This window comes from Prinia subflava, chromosome 4, assembly GCF_021018805.1.
Source record: "Prinia subflava isolate CZ2003 ecotype Zambia chromosome 4, Cam_Psub_1.2, whole genome shotgun sequence".
Lineage (NCBI taxonomy): Eukaryota > Metazoa > Chordata > Aves > Passeriformes > Cisticolidae > Prinia > Prinia subflava.
The window spans coordinates 33,588,279-33,605,878 of NC_086250.1; the positions used below are offsets into that span (position 1 = coordinate 33,588,279).

The window sequence follows — 17,600 nt, forward strand, 5'->3', positions numbered from 1 at the left end:
AAGAAAGACTCTGAGAACTGGAACTGATCAGGCTAAATGAAACAAAATTGAGAGTGGGGATAATAACAGTTTTTACAAGGCTATCACCAAGAAGTAGGGAACAGTTTGTTCACTGTGTGATAGGGAAAGAACTAGTGGGCTTGAATTGCAGAAAAAAAAAAATCAACCAAAAACTTGGAGAAACATTTTCTCTTAGAGGTTCATTAAGGACTGGCAAGGTTGTCAGTCTCTATCACAGGCAGCTTTTAGAAGATCTGACAAATATTATTTTCAGACATGATGGAAAATTCTAACTCTGCTTTAAAACAAGAGATCAGAAAAAACTTTTGTAGTATTTCAGTCATATTTTTTTAATTTAGAAAGTACATTCTCCCAACTGCAAAGGCAAGGTTGAGTAGCTTATCTGGCAGTACTAATGTGGACTAACAAGAAATTTTTTGGTCTTTTGTTATTTTATTTTCTGCGAAGCTGTGCAAATATTTTAGACATCTTTTTGTTTTTCTCTTCTGCTCTAAACAGTCAAACCAACTCAAATATATCAGTCATGAAATAAACAAAAGAGTTTATTAACCTCTGCCCTATAAGCTTTTCATTTCAACTGAGTATTAATAGGGTTTTAGTATAATGGATTTTTGAAATTACAGGCTATTTGGAATTAAAATACAAAGATCTATATTTGGAAAAATGTGATCTTGAAACCTTTCTGCTTTTCCTTCCTTTATGTTCTCCATTTTTCAAGATGAAGCATTCAAATTAAAAGAAAACAAATTGTGAAATGTTTTGCAAATAAAAAGTGGGTCAAAAATGTCTCTTGCACACTGCCCTACTCAAGTATGTGCTTTTCCATTCCTTTCCTGCGTATTACACATTCTGACTGAACATATTCTGCTGTCATAGATAGACTAGGTGCTATTCCAAACTGTGCCTCAGATAAAAGTTTGGTGAGGGAACCAATTCAATGCAACGGCTCGGCTCGAAGAGAGAAAGTGTCCACTGAAAAGCATTGGTAGAGAAGGGCATCAAAAGGGTGACTGATAGTTAGCCATGTGGTCAATTTATTGAAAGACAACTAAAACCCAGGTAACACTGGCTTTGTCTGAAACTACAATAGCTTTCCATCTGCCTTTGGTACTTAACCATCAGCTCTCTTTCCACAAAGAAGTAGGAGTAGTTTACTCTTGGCATTTTTTGATGAAGAATTGTACTTCCACATGCAAAGCAAGCCCCATTTAGCTACTGAAATTGTCCAAGCAACTGTTCTCTGTGTTTTCACTCACTTGTGTACCCAAAAAAAAATTCTTCACATATATGCAACTGAAATTTCTTCCTACATTTTGATGTTGATACTATGAATATGAAAAAACCCAAATATATGCATTTGTCTTAATAATGACTCTGCACTCAAAAGATCTAACTTACGTTACTGACACTCAAGTGACCTTCATTTAATTTTGGCCAGTATTTTTTCCCTGATACAGCTACAATGTCTCCTGGTCTTTATCAGGTTATGAAGAAAAGGACTTCATCCCTTTGCATTGTGATGGTGGTGCAAGCTTTTGAACAGATTTCTTTGTGGATTGATGTGGTCACTCAAACAAATGAAACAAGCAAGAGGATCTAGCAAGGTCTCCAGTGACCTAGTTGTAACAATACCATATATACCTTAAACACTGTGTGGTGGAGATGGCACTAGACTAGATGGCCACAGGACTGACTGATCAGCTGTGAACACGGTGAGACTGTCACAGAGCTCTGAGAGCACGTGAAATATCACACACCTCAGCACATGCACTCTGGACTGCAGCCCCACAGCTGATAGAACACAGGCTGAAAGGCAAATATGCAGGCACAAGGTGGGAGGCAATTACTGATACCACACCTCTCATTTTTTCAGGGAGCATTTTTTGAGAGCTGTACTCATTCCTAGACTAAGAGTATTTTCACTGAATGAAAGTATCTTTTACTGGCCAATGCTGCACATGCCCACCAGAGAGGAGACAGCCTAAGGATGCTACTCCACAGTCTGTTAGATGCGATTCTTCTTTGCTGCCTCAAAGGGACTGCTTCTTCCTGCACTGACTGCACAGTTCCATGTTTCCTCTCTCTACTTGTACCAGCACTGTCAGGAACGCTAAAGAGAGTACAAGTAAACTGTAAGGCAATCCTTCTAGCAGAGCAGAGTCTTAGATCAGTTCAAAACATTTGGGAGAACATACCTAACAGGAAAATTTACAACTTTTCCATAGCTAAGGTAGTTAAAAATAATGTAATTTTACATACTGTAAAATATTGTAAAACAGATAATTAAATTACTGAGAGGCTTAAGTTTATTTAGAACTTTGTTTAAAATGCATTTCAAATGAATGCAATCTATATTATTTATAATTATACCTAACTAAGATACAAGTCACATCTCTTAGGAGTCCTTGTCAGAGTAAAATGCTACAGTAACATAACTGGGATAGTATTTTCTCTATGTGAAAAACAGTTGTACTTAAAAACAGCATTATGTGCTTACACTTTCAGAGTGCTATGCAAGTGTTACCTGAGCTGTCATTTAGTACTTCCCTAACAAACAAAGGAAACAGGAAGTCTGTGAGATGAAATTCCCTCTGTCGAAGAAAACAGTGAAGAAAGTCAACTCTTCAACAATTGTAAAATGCATTAAGTGTGTAAATCCATGTAGTACCTTCATTTCTTGACTGCTTAGTGTCAGTTAATTGCTGTTTCAGGATTCAGGGGAAAGTGGAGAGCATTGTTTTGGCTTTGGCTCCATGTTTGCTCAATGGCTGAACACAATAAAACATATCAATTTACAAATATTCTTAGCAAAGACCAACCAGTTTCAGATATTCACTGTCATTTCAAGATATCCACACTGATGTTGGCTGATAAGGATCGTAAGAAATCTCAGGCTAAAAGTCCCTCTCTTCCCCATTTTCTGCAAAAAATCTTTTTAGTTCCCAGTACAGCTGCATATATTCAGGTTAGTTAATGTCTTAATATATTACACAATTCCACTGCTGACAGTTTCCCAGTCTTAAGTGAGTGGCTTTTCAACACTTTTTAAAGCAAGAGAAAATTAAACCATACAGTAAGCTTCATGTTATCTCCCTTCATTTGCAAACTGCATTTTATGATATTCCACTAGTCACTGCTGAGGAGAATTTACAAGTCAAGACAGTCTATAGTAAGCAAAGAGTAACCCACCTCCACTTATCAAATGTAAAAAAACCCACCAAGCTTGTCTGATAAAAAATAAGCAATTAATGGAAAAAAAAAAGTATTTTGCACAAATTCTGATTTCATTCTTGTTTACCAGCTTTAAGACTCAAAATTAAATAGTCTGGAGTTTGCAAAAGGACTAAGTCAACAGATCTCAAAGGCTGTAAGACACACATCCAGGCCTTAGCTTTGCAAGCACTGTCTCCATTTAATCACCTTAAGCTAGCCCCTATGAAAGATTTTTTGCTAATCTACTCCAGTAAAAACAGGACACCAGGAAACCTAAAGAATTTTGAGTTTTCTTTCTTAAAAACTCTAGAAATACATAAATACTTATATGAGGATTTTTCACCATGGCAATGCTATTTGAAGCACTTATTGCCTTAGGCAGCAATCAGATGAGTTAATAAAGAGGCTTCAATTTAAATGCATTTGCAAAGCAGCTACCAACAGCTGAAACATGCTCTGAGCTGAAGAGGAAGGAATTGCTCTCGCTGCTTGAAAGCAAAAAGGCTCACAAGTATCAGAGGGGCCAGCTACTCTAGGAGAGAGGACAGGGATGAATGCTTCATTCTCCCAAAAGAGGGTTCCCCGTTCATGTTAATGAGATAAAACAGTGAATAAAAGGGAAAAGAAATCTTGTGATAGAAAGAATTTCTCCAAAATCTATGGGACCCTTAATGCTCTGTCTGTACAACATAAGTCTATAGGAACAAAGTGAACTATGACAAAGAAAACAATCAGGAACAAAATGCTGCTTTGGTATGTGTCCAGACCAATTACTGCACCCCTGTGCAGGGATCTCTGGATATAGCCCTCTACAAGCAAAAAAGGAGCAGCCTCACTTTCACAAGCCCTTGTCCTCATGGGGCACTTCAACCACACCACTATCTGCTGGAGGGACAACACAGCAGGACATATGCAGCCTAGGAGGTTCCTGGAATGCATTGATGAGAACTTCCTTCCTGATGAGATAGGGGAGCCAATGCTCTCAATTCTCACCACCAAGGAATGCCTGGTGAGGAATGTGAAGCTCAAGGGGAAGACTGGGCTGCAGTGACCATGAAATGGTGGAATTCAAGGTCCTTGGGGCATAGAGGAGAGCACAAAGCAAAGTCATTATCCTGGACTTCAAAAGACCGGACTTCTGGGATCAGCCTGACAGAGTACCATGGCATAAAACCCTGGAGGGAAAAGGGGCCCATGAAGGCTGGTTAATACTCCAGGGTTACCTTCTCCAAGCTTAAAGAGGGAGTCAGGCAAAAATATCCTGAGGTCAGCATGGATGTCAACAACTTTCTGGCCAACCCAAACAACAAAAAGGAAGGCTACCAAGAGTGGAAGCAAGGACGGGTAGCCTGAGAGGAATACAGAGATATTATCCGAGCACCCAGGGATCAGATTAGGAAAGATAAAGCTCTCACAGAATTAAACTTGACTGACATCAACAGCAACTAGAAAAGCTTCTATAGGTACATTTGCACACTCTCCAGAATAGGAGACAGTTTACACAAGCTTATGGAGAATGCTGAGATACTCAACAACTTTTTTGACTGAGTCTTCATGAGAAGTGTTTCAGCCACACCACCTGAGCTGCCGAAGACAAAGACAGGGACTGACTTAATGAAGAGCTGCTCACTGTAGGACAAGATCAGGCTCAAGAACATCTTAGGAGCCTGAAGATGCACAAGTCCATAGGACCTGATTAGATGCACCTGTAGGTCCTGAAGGAACTGGAAAATGAAGTTGCTGAGCCACTACCCAGCATATTTGAGAAGTCATGTCATCCTAGTGAGGTTCCCGTGGAAAAAGGGGAACATAATGCACAACTCATTTTCAGAAAGGGAAAAAACTGAAGGCCTGGGGAACTACAGGTCAGTAAGTCTCACCTTGATGCCTAAGATCATACATCAGATCCTCCTGAAAACTATGCTAAAGCACATAGAAAACAAATAAGTGATCAGTGAGAGCCAACATGGCTTAATTAATGTCAAATTGTGCCTTCAAATCTGGTGGCCTCCTATGAAGGGATTACAGCATTGGTAGATAAGGAAAGAGCAACTGACATCATTACCTGGACTTGTGCAAAACATTTCACATTATCCCACATGACATCCTTACCTTTAAACTGAAGACCACTTGGTGGATAAGGAATTCGCTGAATGGCTGCACTGAAAGAGTTGTGGCTAAGAGAAAAGCCTGGAGAGATGAAGGCTCTAAGGAGACCTTAAAGCACCTTCCAGTACCTAAAGGGGTCCTACAAGAGAGCTGGAGAGGGACTATTCACAAGGGCATGTAGTGACAGTACAAGGGGGAATGCCTTTAAAATGAATGAGGATAGGTTTAGACTACATAAGGAAGAAATTCTTCACTATGGGGGTGATGAGACACTGGCACAGGTTGTCAAGAGAAGCTGTGGATGCCCCATTCCTGGCAATGTTCAAAGCCAGGTTGGATGGGGCTTTGAGCAACCTGGTCTAGTGAAAGATGTCCCTGCCCACAGCAGAGGGTTGGAATTAGATGATTGTTAACATCCCTTCTACAATTTTATGATCTATGGCACACAGAGCAATTCCATTAATTCTAAAGCTATAAGCAATATAAGCATACCTGTGAAGCAGCATGCTTCACACTGAAAGACCCTTCTCTGCCCTCAGACAATGAGAACGCTTTGTCAGAAATTTCAGCAGTCCTGGTTTATACCTCATTTTCACTACTGAGGTGAACAGATGTGTGAAGGAAGCGGTCCTGTACCAAAAGGCAGAAAAAAGTATTTCATTTGCATCTAAGTGTTTAATTGACAGGCTCTTCCACACTAAAAGCAACACCATAAATGGAAGAAATTATTTTGTCTCACTTAATAGGAAACTTCAGTCTTTGAACAGTAATTCTTAACAATGAGCAATGCTAGGTTATTGAAAGATGCCTTTTCCTTATTTTTGTAAAAAAACTATTTTACTATGTTGCCTTACTCTAACTGATTTCTTATTGAGACCCTTTTCATAAAGAGTCTGATTCTTGCTTCACATAAGTAAAAACCTCACATATATTTCACAAAGGAAAGAAGCAGAGGGGTTTCTTCACATGAATTATTGGTAGGATTCAAGAACTTACCTTTACTTAAAATCAACAGAAAAAAACCCCTTAGTATTTGAATAATTATACCTGATGAATGTATTATTTATCAGAGTAATATTTAGCAAAAGGCACACATAGAAATGAGTATCAAGGCAGGTTAGATGTTTTATATATTTGCACTCTTTATCCTGCCTCCACAGTTGTCCAGACTAGAAAATGACTGGATTGCACCAGGGCTACCTTTTGATCAGAAACAGAGGTATTGGAGTGTATAAAGGAAGCAGCTGTGATGCTTATCATGAACCATTAAGTTTGGGAGAGTGTTTACGTCCCACAGTACAGATTCAGCTCCAGTGATAAAAACCATGCAAGATTTTACCATACATGACAAGCAACCAAACCCTGGCAGGGACTCCTGGAAACAGTGCCTCTAACCCTCTATTTTCCTTTCCAGTACTTTTATTATTATACAGAGATGAAATTCTTTTTAATATTCTGATAAGCCTAGTAAAAGACTGGAAACTCGCAGTTTCTTGACTTCTGTATTTTAGAAAATATCTTTGCACATGTAAAACAGAGACCCATATGGAAACAATTTTTTCTCATAGTTCTTTGGTTGTATTACACAGTGCCACTAAGTTTTAGCTGCTTTTTAAATATAACCTAAATATATTTATGCATTAAGACAATGATTGCTTCCCTTTTTTTTTTTTTTTTTTTTTTTTTTTTTTTTTTTTTTTTTTTTGTGAATGACAAGGACATTTTGGATTTTTCTGGAAGTATGCTTCATATATCCTTACTCCCACCTTATGATTCCTCCCAAGGCATTTGTTTTTGTCCACTGTCTGCCAGAGACAGACATTTGGTCTATGCAGTACAGCTGCTCTTTTGTTCATTTCTAAATAGAGCTAAAAAACCCAAATTCCACATACATTTCTCTTTGATTTTTCTTGTCTTTCAGAGCAAATGTTTAGGCTTAATCACATTTCTAGTTAAATAAGGGTTTTTTTTCCTGAAGAGAGGCATTTAACGCATTCTCCAATAGTGTATAGATATAGTGCTGACTCCACCATGAAAACTGAGGGGTCAGAACCACTGTTAAGGGAGCAGTAAGAACTTTCCTCTGAGTAGTATCAAAATAACACTGGTTTTGTGCTGTTGCAGATTTCAATATAGCTGGGAAATAAAAAATAATATTGTTTACATCAGCATAAAATCCAGTCTTCAGTATGCAGCCAGCTGCACATAAAATGAGGAGAAACATGAGCAAAAGCGAACATTTACTTGAATCAGGTCTTTAGCAACCACATAAATGTGCAGCTTGAAGTAGTGTTGACAGACATCTTTGTCTCAGGGCAACCTGCATTTGTCCAGACCCTTTTTAGCAAAAGGCAACATATCTAAAATCAGACCTCTTGACACACACTTTCTATGATTACTGGTTTTAAAGAAAACAGTTTAAAGAACAAATCTACACTGGCAGAGTTTAATCAATGATCTTGTGAACTGATTATTTCACAAAAAATCCACTACTGCTTTTGGGTGATTGTACACACATGAAGAAAGACATAATTTTATTTCTAGCTGGGGTGAATGCATCCTGTTAGTGCCTATTCACATAGAAAAGCAAACAGGTAACTACATTTGCTAGATGTGATTTGCTAACTACAGAATTAAATATAATCCTTTTAAAATACAGCACACTTCAGGCATAAGTCCTTTTCTTAATGATGTTAGGCTGACTCCAATGTCATTTGAATTTACTTGCTTATTTGGTTATGCCTGTTTCTCCTAGCTCATACTTTGATGTGCTTGGCAAATTTTAAGTGATTTGACATTCTGACTACAGGTTTTAAACACTACTTTACCAAAGACTGCAACATTTACCTTAAATATTTTACATGCTTGCCACTCCCACTTTTCCTTTGATTGTACTTAATTTGTTAACAACCTGTCTAGTACTCTCTAGTGTCTTCTTTGCACAACTTGTTCTCACAACATGGTTGTGATCTTCACAGTCATATTCCATGCTTAATGCTATGTTGCCATCTGTTGACCAATTGAGCAGTTGTAGGACTAAGACAAGATACTCAAGAACATAAATGAAATCTCCAAAAGATTTTAAATCTCTACTTTGTATTTACTTTTCTCTCTATCTAACAAAATTATTTAAAATCTTCACATATTTCCCTAACATTCACTAATTTAAAGGTATTAAGTCTTCAAATATAATATTCATACGGCGCTATATGACATAAATCAACTCAATGGCTCGAACACTGCATTGTGGTGGTGACTTAAGAACTTATATGGATATAATAATTTCATATAGTCACTAATTAGTGACTCACCTTTGAATCATCCAGTTCCAGCTTTTTCAGAGACCGTCTGACATAATCTATGAAGGAGGATGACTTGGAGAAGGTTTTTCCAACATGTCGATCACTGCAATTACAGTACTGAGGTGTAGGCTTTTATACATCCAACAACAGAAATTCAAGTATTTTTAATAGGAGAAATAAGTCAGTTGGATGGCAACTACTGCCAACTTAGTAACAACTTTCCTTTTTCCCCCTTCCACTTAAAACAATCTAGCTAATACTTCATCTAGACACAGCAATTGTATAACTGTATTATGGTTCTAATGCAGTTATTATTTTACCTAAAATTTTGAGAGATAGTTGAAGTTTCTTTTTCATTTCTTCACTAACATCTTTATTTCCTTATATGAATGACAAAATTATTATTTCCACTGACAGACATTTCCTTCTACACTTCTGTATTGCTTCCATAATCTATCATAATGCTGCTGTAATTTACTTAACACCAACCACTCGACTGAGCAAATGCCACTTTTGCTTGTTATCTGGTGTTCTAATCCTTTCAATTTTTATTTCATTAAATGATGCCAGAATTCTGTCCTGTTCACAACTCAACAGCTTGCATTTCAAGCCAGATGAAAATGTGTGTTGTTTCAAAAAATATGTTAAAATAATGCACAAAACCATAAAATACATATAGGAAGAATGAATCTTAGCAGACCATTCATATTTGTTCTCCTCTGTGCTTAAAATATCTTGGATAAACAACACACAAAGTTTTTTTAGTCTGAATTCACTTTCTTGACTGAGTCTAACATTATTTCTCCTCTAGATGTGCAATGTAGGAGTTAATACTCAGGTATAGAATTTTCAGCTACTGAATTACTTAACAAGAGATACACTCTCCCTGCACCCTCTCAGTGAAAAACTGAATAGAAGTATCTTAGTTTAAAACTTTCCTCCCTCTTTATTCTTAATAAAACTTACCTCCTTATCTAAACCCCAGAACTAACATCTGAGGTCAACAGAAAGATTTCAGAAGATTTCACTCAGTGGTAGTTCTAATGCTGTTTAGCTGTCAAGGACCCTCACTCACTGAGAATCATTTCTGTTGTCATATTTAATATTCAGATGCACCTAAACATTTAGGCTGATGCAGTCTGAAAATCAGTTAATGATTATGTTGTTATGTCATTCCTAGGAAGATGGGCATTTAACATTATGCTCAGAAAAAAAAAATGGGGGTGAGGGAGGTCTTTCCAAGGTAGCCATTGTGTTCATTAGAGACATATAATCTTAATTACTTCCTCCAAATTATACTTCCTTCACAAAATGAAAAATATAACTCACAGTTTTTCTTTTCTTTACAATTTAGTGGCCATGACTTTTTGTATGATACTTTAAACAATTTTAAAATAAAGAAGCATTTCTTCTTTCAGGTATTTGACCTCCTGAAGGGTAAGCTGTCTGCCTCTATATGTAGCAAAAGTTTAAAGGGTATTTGCATTAGCACTTATTTTAGGAGTATACTTCTGAAGTGAGTTTTCTGGTTTTCCCCACCTCTCATGCCTTGGCTCACACCGTGAAATAGTATCAGAGCTCAAAAAATGGGTTATTTTCAAACTAAATTAAACTGGAAGGTGTGCTTCTGGATGAGCTCCAAGTGCTAACAGGCATACATCCCACAGAATAAGATAAAATCTAACACAACTGCAACCACAGAAGAGTATAATGTAGATGTCAGGTCCTCAGCAGCAGCTCTCCAAATCCCATTCCTACAAGGAAGCACTTGCCAGTGTGGACAGAGACAGTGAGAAGCTTTTTAGAGCCATGATGGCCATCGAGCTGTCAGCAGTTTTTCCCAGGACAAACAGAAATGCCTTTTTCCTTCTGCAGTATCAAAACTGCCAGGATCTCTGCATGAAAGGGTAGCCCAGGACTGCGTTGACTTTTCAGTGCATTTGCTGAGTATTCTCAGGTGAAGATGTGCTTTACCCACATACCCAGTACCAAAGAGGGCCTACTTCAGCTACAGGTAAAGGAAGGGCAATACATTTGTGATGTGGATTTACAATGAGCAAATCCATCTTGCATTTGAATACCAACGTGCACATACAACCTGATGAGACTGATTCCTACGTCCCTCTGCTTTCCAAAACTTTCTCTACAACAAAACTTTTCTCTGCAACAAGAGGTGGAAGATAATCAGGTCAGTCCTTGGTTGGTATTCTGTGAATTCTGAGCTTCCTACCTTTTGGTGACACCATAAACTTCTTCTATAATAACCTGAAGAACAGCTCGATAAAACAATGATTCTGTAGGCAGCTGCAAAAGATTTTACAACAGCAAGGGTTTAAAATTGGCACTGAAATTAAGATCAGAGTAACAAAACTAGTATTGGCTTCCTTAACTATTTATTGAGTTGTATACTTTATGATCAGTCATACCAGACTTAAGAGGACAATTTACTAATGTTCTTGCATCAAGTTAGTATTATGTTTTTAAATCAGATTCTAACATAACCATAAATGCAAAGAAAAAAAAAACCAAGCCCAGATTCTCTTGATGGAAAGAAAGACAACAGAGGAAAAAGCACCGTTCGTGATCTGAATTCTAATATGCAAAATAATAACAATTATCTAAGCTGTTTTGAAGACAAAAGGAGTAATTACCTAGCTGAATCATCTGCAGTCAGACTGTAGACTGAACCATGCAGAAAGTACTATGCTAAAAAAAATACTAAAGATTTCATATATTAGTCCATGGAAAATCTGTTTGCATAAAACTAATTAATGATTGCCAATTAAAAATTCACAGAAAAAGACTGCTGGAGTCAGTGGGCTTCCTGAATGTGGAAAGAAGTCTCTCAGACTGGCCTTTTAAATACTTGTGCAGTTTGTGCCCACCATTCCTTAAGGATAACTGCATAAAAATAATTCAAAATATTCACAGGGAAAAAAACATACAGAGATTAAAAATGAAAATGATGATGTTTCTAACAGGTTCAAGCTTTTGTCATAACAGTGTCTATTTTTACATTAGTTGATAAAACATTGGGATAGAGTGATCCAAACCAGGGATACCAGAAGGAAATTTGCACTGAATTTATGTATTAAATGAAAGATAGCAAAGGAAGTTAGGAAGGGTAGTTTAATGCCTTAAATTTTAAGCTGTGCTTTTTTGCTTAGACTCTTAATTGTCAAAAGGAAACAGATTCACTAAGTACAACCACAGCAATAAAAATGTGATTTCATGATGACACATGCTATCTATCAGGATTTGACATAGTCTAGGCCAGTCTTTCAGATTCCAGATATGCAGAAGTTCAATAAAAGGCCATGGATTAAGAACATTCAAGGGGGAAAAACACATTTTATCTTAGAATGGCTAAAATAAACAATATTACTTACCATTTGGCCAACTGCAACTCGCTCCAAAGCCTTTAAGAGTCAAGGAATTAAATTGCTGATATGTTTATTCTTTATCATAACATTTTATAAACACATTGTAAAAAAGTCAGAGGAGATGACATTTTAAAAGATTAATGGTGTGACATTACATGAGCTTGCACACTTTAAAGTGTTAATACCTTTAGGCACTCATAAGCAGCTACTCCTGTGATTCTGGTTTATTTATAGGAGAAACAATGACATCCAACTATGGAAACAGATACATGGAAAATTTGCTTGTTTTTCTTTCTATTGTACAAGAATTTCAGAGGATTACTTTCTGTGAATACTGTGCATTATTACTAGAATCTTCATACTATAAATGCTGACATAGATGTGAGATGTGACTTGATTTTTATGATGCATAGTGATAAAGAACGACAAATAATTAGAAGCATGTAATATTCTTCCACAGTTGGAAAGATAGTGTGCCTACAAAAATTTCAACAGAGTTTTAAAGATCATAATAGAAATGAAGACAAAACCTCAGTATCTGATTATGTGATACTACATCAAATTAGGTAGCAAACCAAAAATGCCTTGCCATTTGCAGATTATTACCACATTTAGTCCCAAACTTCACTACAGTAAATAAGACTGTGTGTTACACAATCACCCACTCCTCCTTCTCCTTGTTATAGAACTAATCTTGTATTTCACACTGTTCTTCAAACACAGTCCACATAGTTGCAGTTCCTCCATTCATGACTTTGGCCAACTATCAGGTTTCCCTTTTGCTGTGTAAGCTGTTTTAGCAGCATCTATCTGCTGCTGCCCAGGAGATGGATATGGGTTCCAGGACATATTGTAAGGCTCTGAAACTGGAACTCTTGCTTAGCACCTCTGGCCCTTGGCAATTCAACCACTTGGAGCTCTGACTGTCATTGCTCAGCAGACTTTCTGCTATCCAGCCATTAGCCCAAGAAATGTGAGTGCTTAGTGGCTCTGTGCCGGCTCCCTTGTACATCCTACATGGCAAGGGAAATCCTAGACATGAAAAATGCATGTAGACAATTACAAACCTAACAGGAGAAGTATCTAGTTACACAGAACTCTCTGCCTTTTGTGACTATTCAAACAAAAAGGTTTTAATTGCCAAATTTCTGTGATTTCTGAGACATCTAAAATAGATATATATAGCATGATCAGTACTCTCTTGGGGGTCATTTGCTTACAAAATTTATCTTCCTACCACTGCTGAAAAACAGCCCAACCTTTTTCCTTCCAAAAGAAATGGAATAGGAAACAGCTAATGTGTCAGCTGAGGAGCGACTGGTATTGTATGACACTGACAAGAAAAAGAGAAAAAGCAAATTCCTTTAGAAAGCACTTTTCTTCTGCTAAGTTTTACAGCTACCTCTCTAAAATGAACAATTCTTTTCTTTTACTTTGCTAAGGGTAGCACATTTAAGCCTTATGGATCCTAAACAACTGTCCTCCTATATTTTCTCCTGATAGCATTTAATTATCATGGTAGTTCAAGTTTACATAACCTCAATACATTAGTCCACACTAGCCTTTGGTCTATACTCTTCTCTGTAATGGAGGTACAAAGCTAGCAGCAGAGCCTAGCCAGAACCTAATGTGATTTATCTGGATACCATAAATTAAAAATTAACAGAGGGAAGGAATAGTGGTCTTATAAGTGAAACAGTGGTCAAAATTTTCAGTATCTATATGTTTTTTCAAATTAGACAACACCTCATCATCCAATCTTGATGAGGCTAAGTCTTTAAAAGTATTTCATCTCTTGGTGCAATGTTAAAAAGATGTTTCCAGACTCTTAAGCCACATAGATTTTAGAGCTCTTCTAGTTTTTGGAATAGCCAGGGTTGTTCAGGTTTAAAACAGCTAGAACATTCAATATTTTGAATCACGAAGTCATTGGGGGAGTTACTGATTGCACTCCTTCTAAAATTACTTTGTTTCTCCCTAAGTCCTTGGCCAAGAACTATTATCCTGAGGGGTTACCTTGTTTAGGTTTCAGCAAAGTTTTGGTCTTTCTGTCCACTCTTCAAATACATTTCTGTCAATACTCATTTTTTCATGCCTTCAGCAAGTATAAAATATATAAAGCTGGAAGGTCAATACTATTTTTTTAGCTACAATTCATCATGCTTACATTAATGATGTTATTCTGTAGATTCTTGGATTAAAGTCATGGCTTCAGGATCAGAAGCCAAAAACAATGAATCCTGTAACATCTGGACAAAGCTCTCTGTATGAAAATGAAAGGAAGGGGAATCATACCAAGCATGCTGACATCCTAGCATTGCGACCACAGCACCAGCCTTTGTCCTTTAAGTACTGACACATGGGAAATCCCCAGACTTGGTCGTGGCATTCTGCAATATAGAGGGGGAAAAAAAAGGCACAGCTTTTCCTCTTATAGAATACACAATGAATTGAGCAAGATGAACAGTAGGCAATGTAGCAGAAACACTGAACTGTTCTCATCCAGTACCAAAACTTGTGATGCTGCTACAAAAAACGTTTTCTCCGTAACAGATGTTTTTGGTTTATGCTGAATTTCTGATAATTTCACATTTTCCAAAACAACTTTAAGTGAGTGTTCTTTACATAAAACCACTGAAAAAACAGTCAAAGGGACAAGAGAAAAGTTTGCACATATTCATGGCAGGCTACACCATGCCACGAATCACAAAATGTAGGCCAAGCAGTCATTCAATGCAGCAGGGCTTCAGTACCACTTCTCATTGTCTTCTTACTCTATCCCAAACATCCTTCAAAAATCATACAGAACAACGTGTATTTGTTTATTCCAGTTCTGAAAGACTATTCTGCTGTAAGGCAGAATGTTTGTTTTCCAGAAAACAGCAGCTGCAAAGGATCTTGCTGTTTCCTCAAAACACCACGAAGCATTTGCATCACAATCTGTGCTCAGTCTCAGTATCATTTGTATTTTGAATAACAAGACAATTATTAATGTTTAACGCTAATGCAAATGTGGGAAAACTGAAATACAGAGATTACTTTAGAGATATTCTTAATATTCTAAATGTCCACAAATTCTAAATGTTTAGAGTTGTCATTAACACATTATCAGCTGATTTTTTAGAATGGTGAATAAGAAGTTACTGCTTTCTTAAAAAAAACCCCACAAACTGGCTGAGATCCTTGCTTTTTAGCACAGGAAGGTGACTGGGGCAAATTTCAGAATAAATCATGTAATGGTGTTAAAAAGAGGGTACAGCAGAAAACTTACCAACAGTCAGAGACACATACACATAAATAGAATTCATTCCATAAAAGTTAAGCAAAGAAAAAGAAAAAACTATAAAGAACCCTCTCCACAACTCGTGACAGCATTTGGCTTTCTGGCAGGAGTGCCCAGTCTCAGCTGACCACTAGAGAGTAACAGCAAGAAGGCAAGAATCCTTTGCAGGCAACCTCACACTTTGCTCTCCTTTTAGCCCTGAGGAATGCCAGAGGCTCTTAGGGGCTGAATACTGAGAACTGTGATTTGAGAATAGCATTTTCATTACAGATTATTAACAGAAGGAGAAAGAAAATTCTTTAGAAATAGAGATGAAATTTGACCAAACAAATTACAATTGGTTTCAGAACTAGGAATGTACTAAGAATTTGTAAATGCTTCATGACAAGCTCTAAAATATTAATTAACTTCAAGTCTAACTGTGGAATACATGGAATCCATGGAGATTTCTACTGCAGGGATGGCAGTAAGAACTTATTAAATATATTTATTTTACAAAGAAAACAATGACTGACATGGTTCCTATTGTAGGATTCTCACTAATATATCTTTCTAATATGTATGTTAATATATTTCAAAATAAAAATTTGCAAACTGAGTTAGAAAGATGAAATCCTTGATCTTATCAAGCAAATTCCTTCCAATTTATACCCTGTCCTCCAGGCAAACTAATCATTCATTCAAGTTAAAGTTACTACCCTGTCAGTTACAATCTCAATATCAGTGCACTGTACTCATGCATAATTCTGATAATCTTTGAAAAAGATTATCAGTCCAAAGCACCATCTTCATTTAAATTATTGAAACTGTAAAATAGGAGAAAAAGAGATGGAAACTAATGCTTTAAGTTAGAAAGATTTTTTATATGTATCAAAAGTTGACCACCTGTCTACAATATTGCTTTATGTTCTATTTATTTTTTCACATCCAGTCTGCTCTCAAACACACTTTAAAAAAATTAGGATTAATGTATCGCTATAAAGTTCATATATTTAGAAGCTACATGTTAAAAAACTAGAAAATTCTTTCAATGCCTGCAACAATTTCAGATATACTATATATTATATAGCTCACTAAATACCTTATTGTGCTTCTATCTAACAATACAACAGCTGTTCTAAACTGTACAAATCTCAAAAAATATTCAAGAAACATTTTAAGTACATTTTAAGTATTGCATGGAACATTTCACAGGAACAGCTCAAGCGTTCAACAGCCCATGAAGCAATCACATTGTAATTCAGTACAGAGCAGCCAATCAGATAGAATTCCTTCTATGAAGAGTTAACAAAATGGGAAATTTTAGGTAATCATTTGATGAGCTGAACTGAAGCTTTACTGGTGTTTCATATCAGGAGACATTAGTTAAATAGCAAGGACTTTACATCTAACTTCTAAAAAAGACTGAATCACAGATTTTATAAAATGCTGCAAATATCACAACAAAGCATCAGTGTTTCTTTAATTGATATGGTATTCATATAAAAAAATAAGGCAATACAAGTAAGATAAAGGTAAAATTCTTTTCACAGTTGCTAACTCTATATGTGCACAAATGATGACATGGAAGTTCAAGAGAATGGGACAAGCTTCTCCAATACCTTTAATATTAGGCCATCCATAGATTTTCATCTCTAAGAATAATACGACAACTTTTAGTGTCCTAGTATTCAAATTATACTTCACAAAACTTCACAGTAAAATATGGTCGTTATACAACAACAGGACCAACAAGCTTTAATGTTACTGGGAAAAATAAGCCTGACTTAAGTTCTATGGGATGAGTCAGATCAGAGAGGTGTGGAGACAGCAATGTTGGTGCAGTGTCGTGTTCCCCTTGGCATGCCTCTTCCAGCCCTGGTGTCCCTGGAGCTGTAGGCTTTGTGGGAATCTTTTAACCCTAACCCTAAACCTAATGGCTGCTTTTGGCTGATTATGGAGTTCAATGGATTGAAATGGCATTTTTCCATCTGAGATTTTTCAGTGGAAATTAATCTTTATTAGCTTCTCCATATTTTTTTCACATACACCCTACTTTGTCTCTTTGTGTATATTGTGAACTTCATCAAAGTAGTACTAAGACACAAAAAACCTTTTTCACGTTCTCCATAGCCTCTATCTTCCACAACATTGTAGATTTTCAGTCTACATCTGATATTCCAAACAAAATAGAAAACTACTAAACTGCCTTTTTCCTTCATGGGAAAGACTAGATCTTCCTTGGCCATGTACTTTACTGTTACTTGAATTTTTATTTTTCAAAAAACGTCCCCTGACTAAGCAAGATTT

General features: G+C 36.7%; 1 protein-coding gene across 5 annotated transcripts in view; it reads right to left on the bottom strand.

Moving 5' to 3' along the window:
* The window catches only part of METTL25 (methyltransferase like 25), a 53,721-nt gene that overhangs the window by 12,423 nt on the left and 23,698 nt on the right, over positions 1 to 17,600 (bottom strand). For 4 of the 5 annotated variants that reach the window (XM_063396401.1, XM_063396399.1, XM_063396400.1 and 1 more), the window contains exons 6-9: positions 14,324 to 14,418; positions 12,035 to 12,064; positions 10,876 to 10,949; positions 8,655 to 8,748 (exon numbers count right to left, since the gene is read on the bottom strand). In XM_063396401.1, coding sequence (XP_063252471.1) covers positions 8,655 to 8,748; positions 10,876 to 10,949; positions 12,035 to 12,064; positions 14,324 to 14,418 — 293 coding nt within the window. The remainder of the gene's footprint in view (positions 1 to 8,654; positions 8,749 to 10,875; positions 10,950 to 12,034; positions 12,065 to 14,323; positions 14,419 to 17,600) is intronic. The other variant, XM_063396402.1, reaches the window with a different exon arrangement.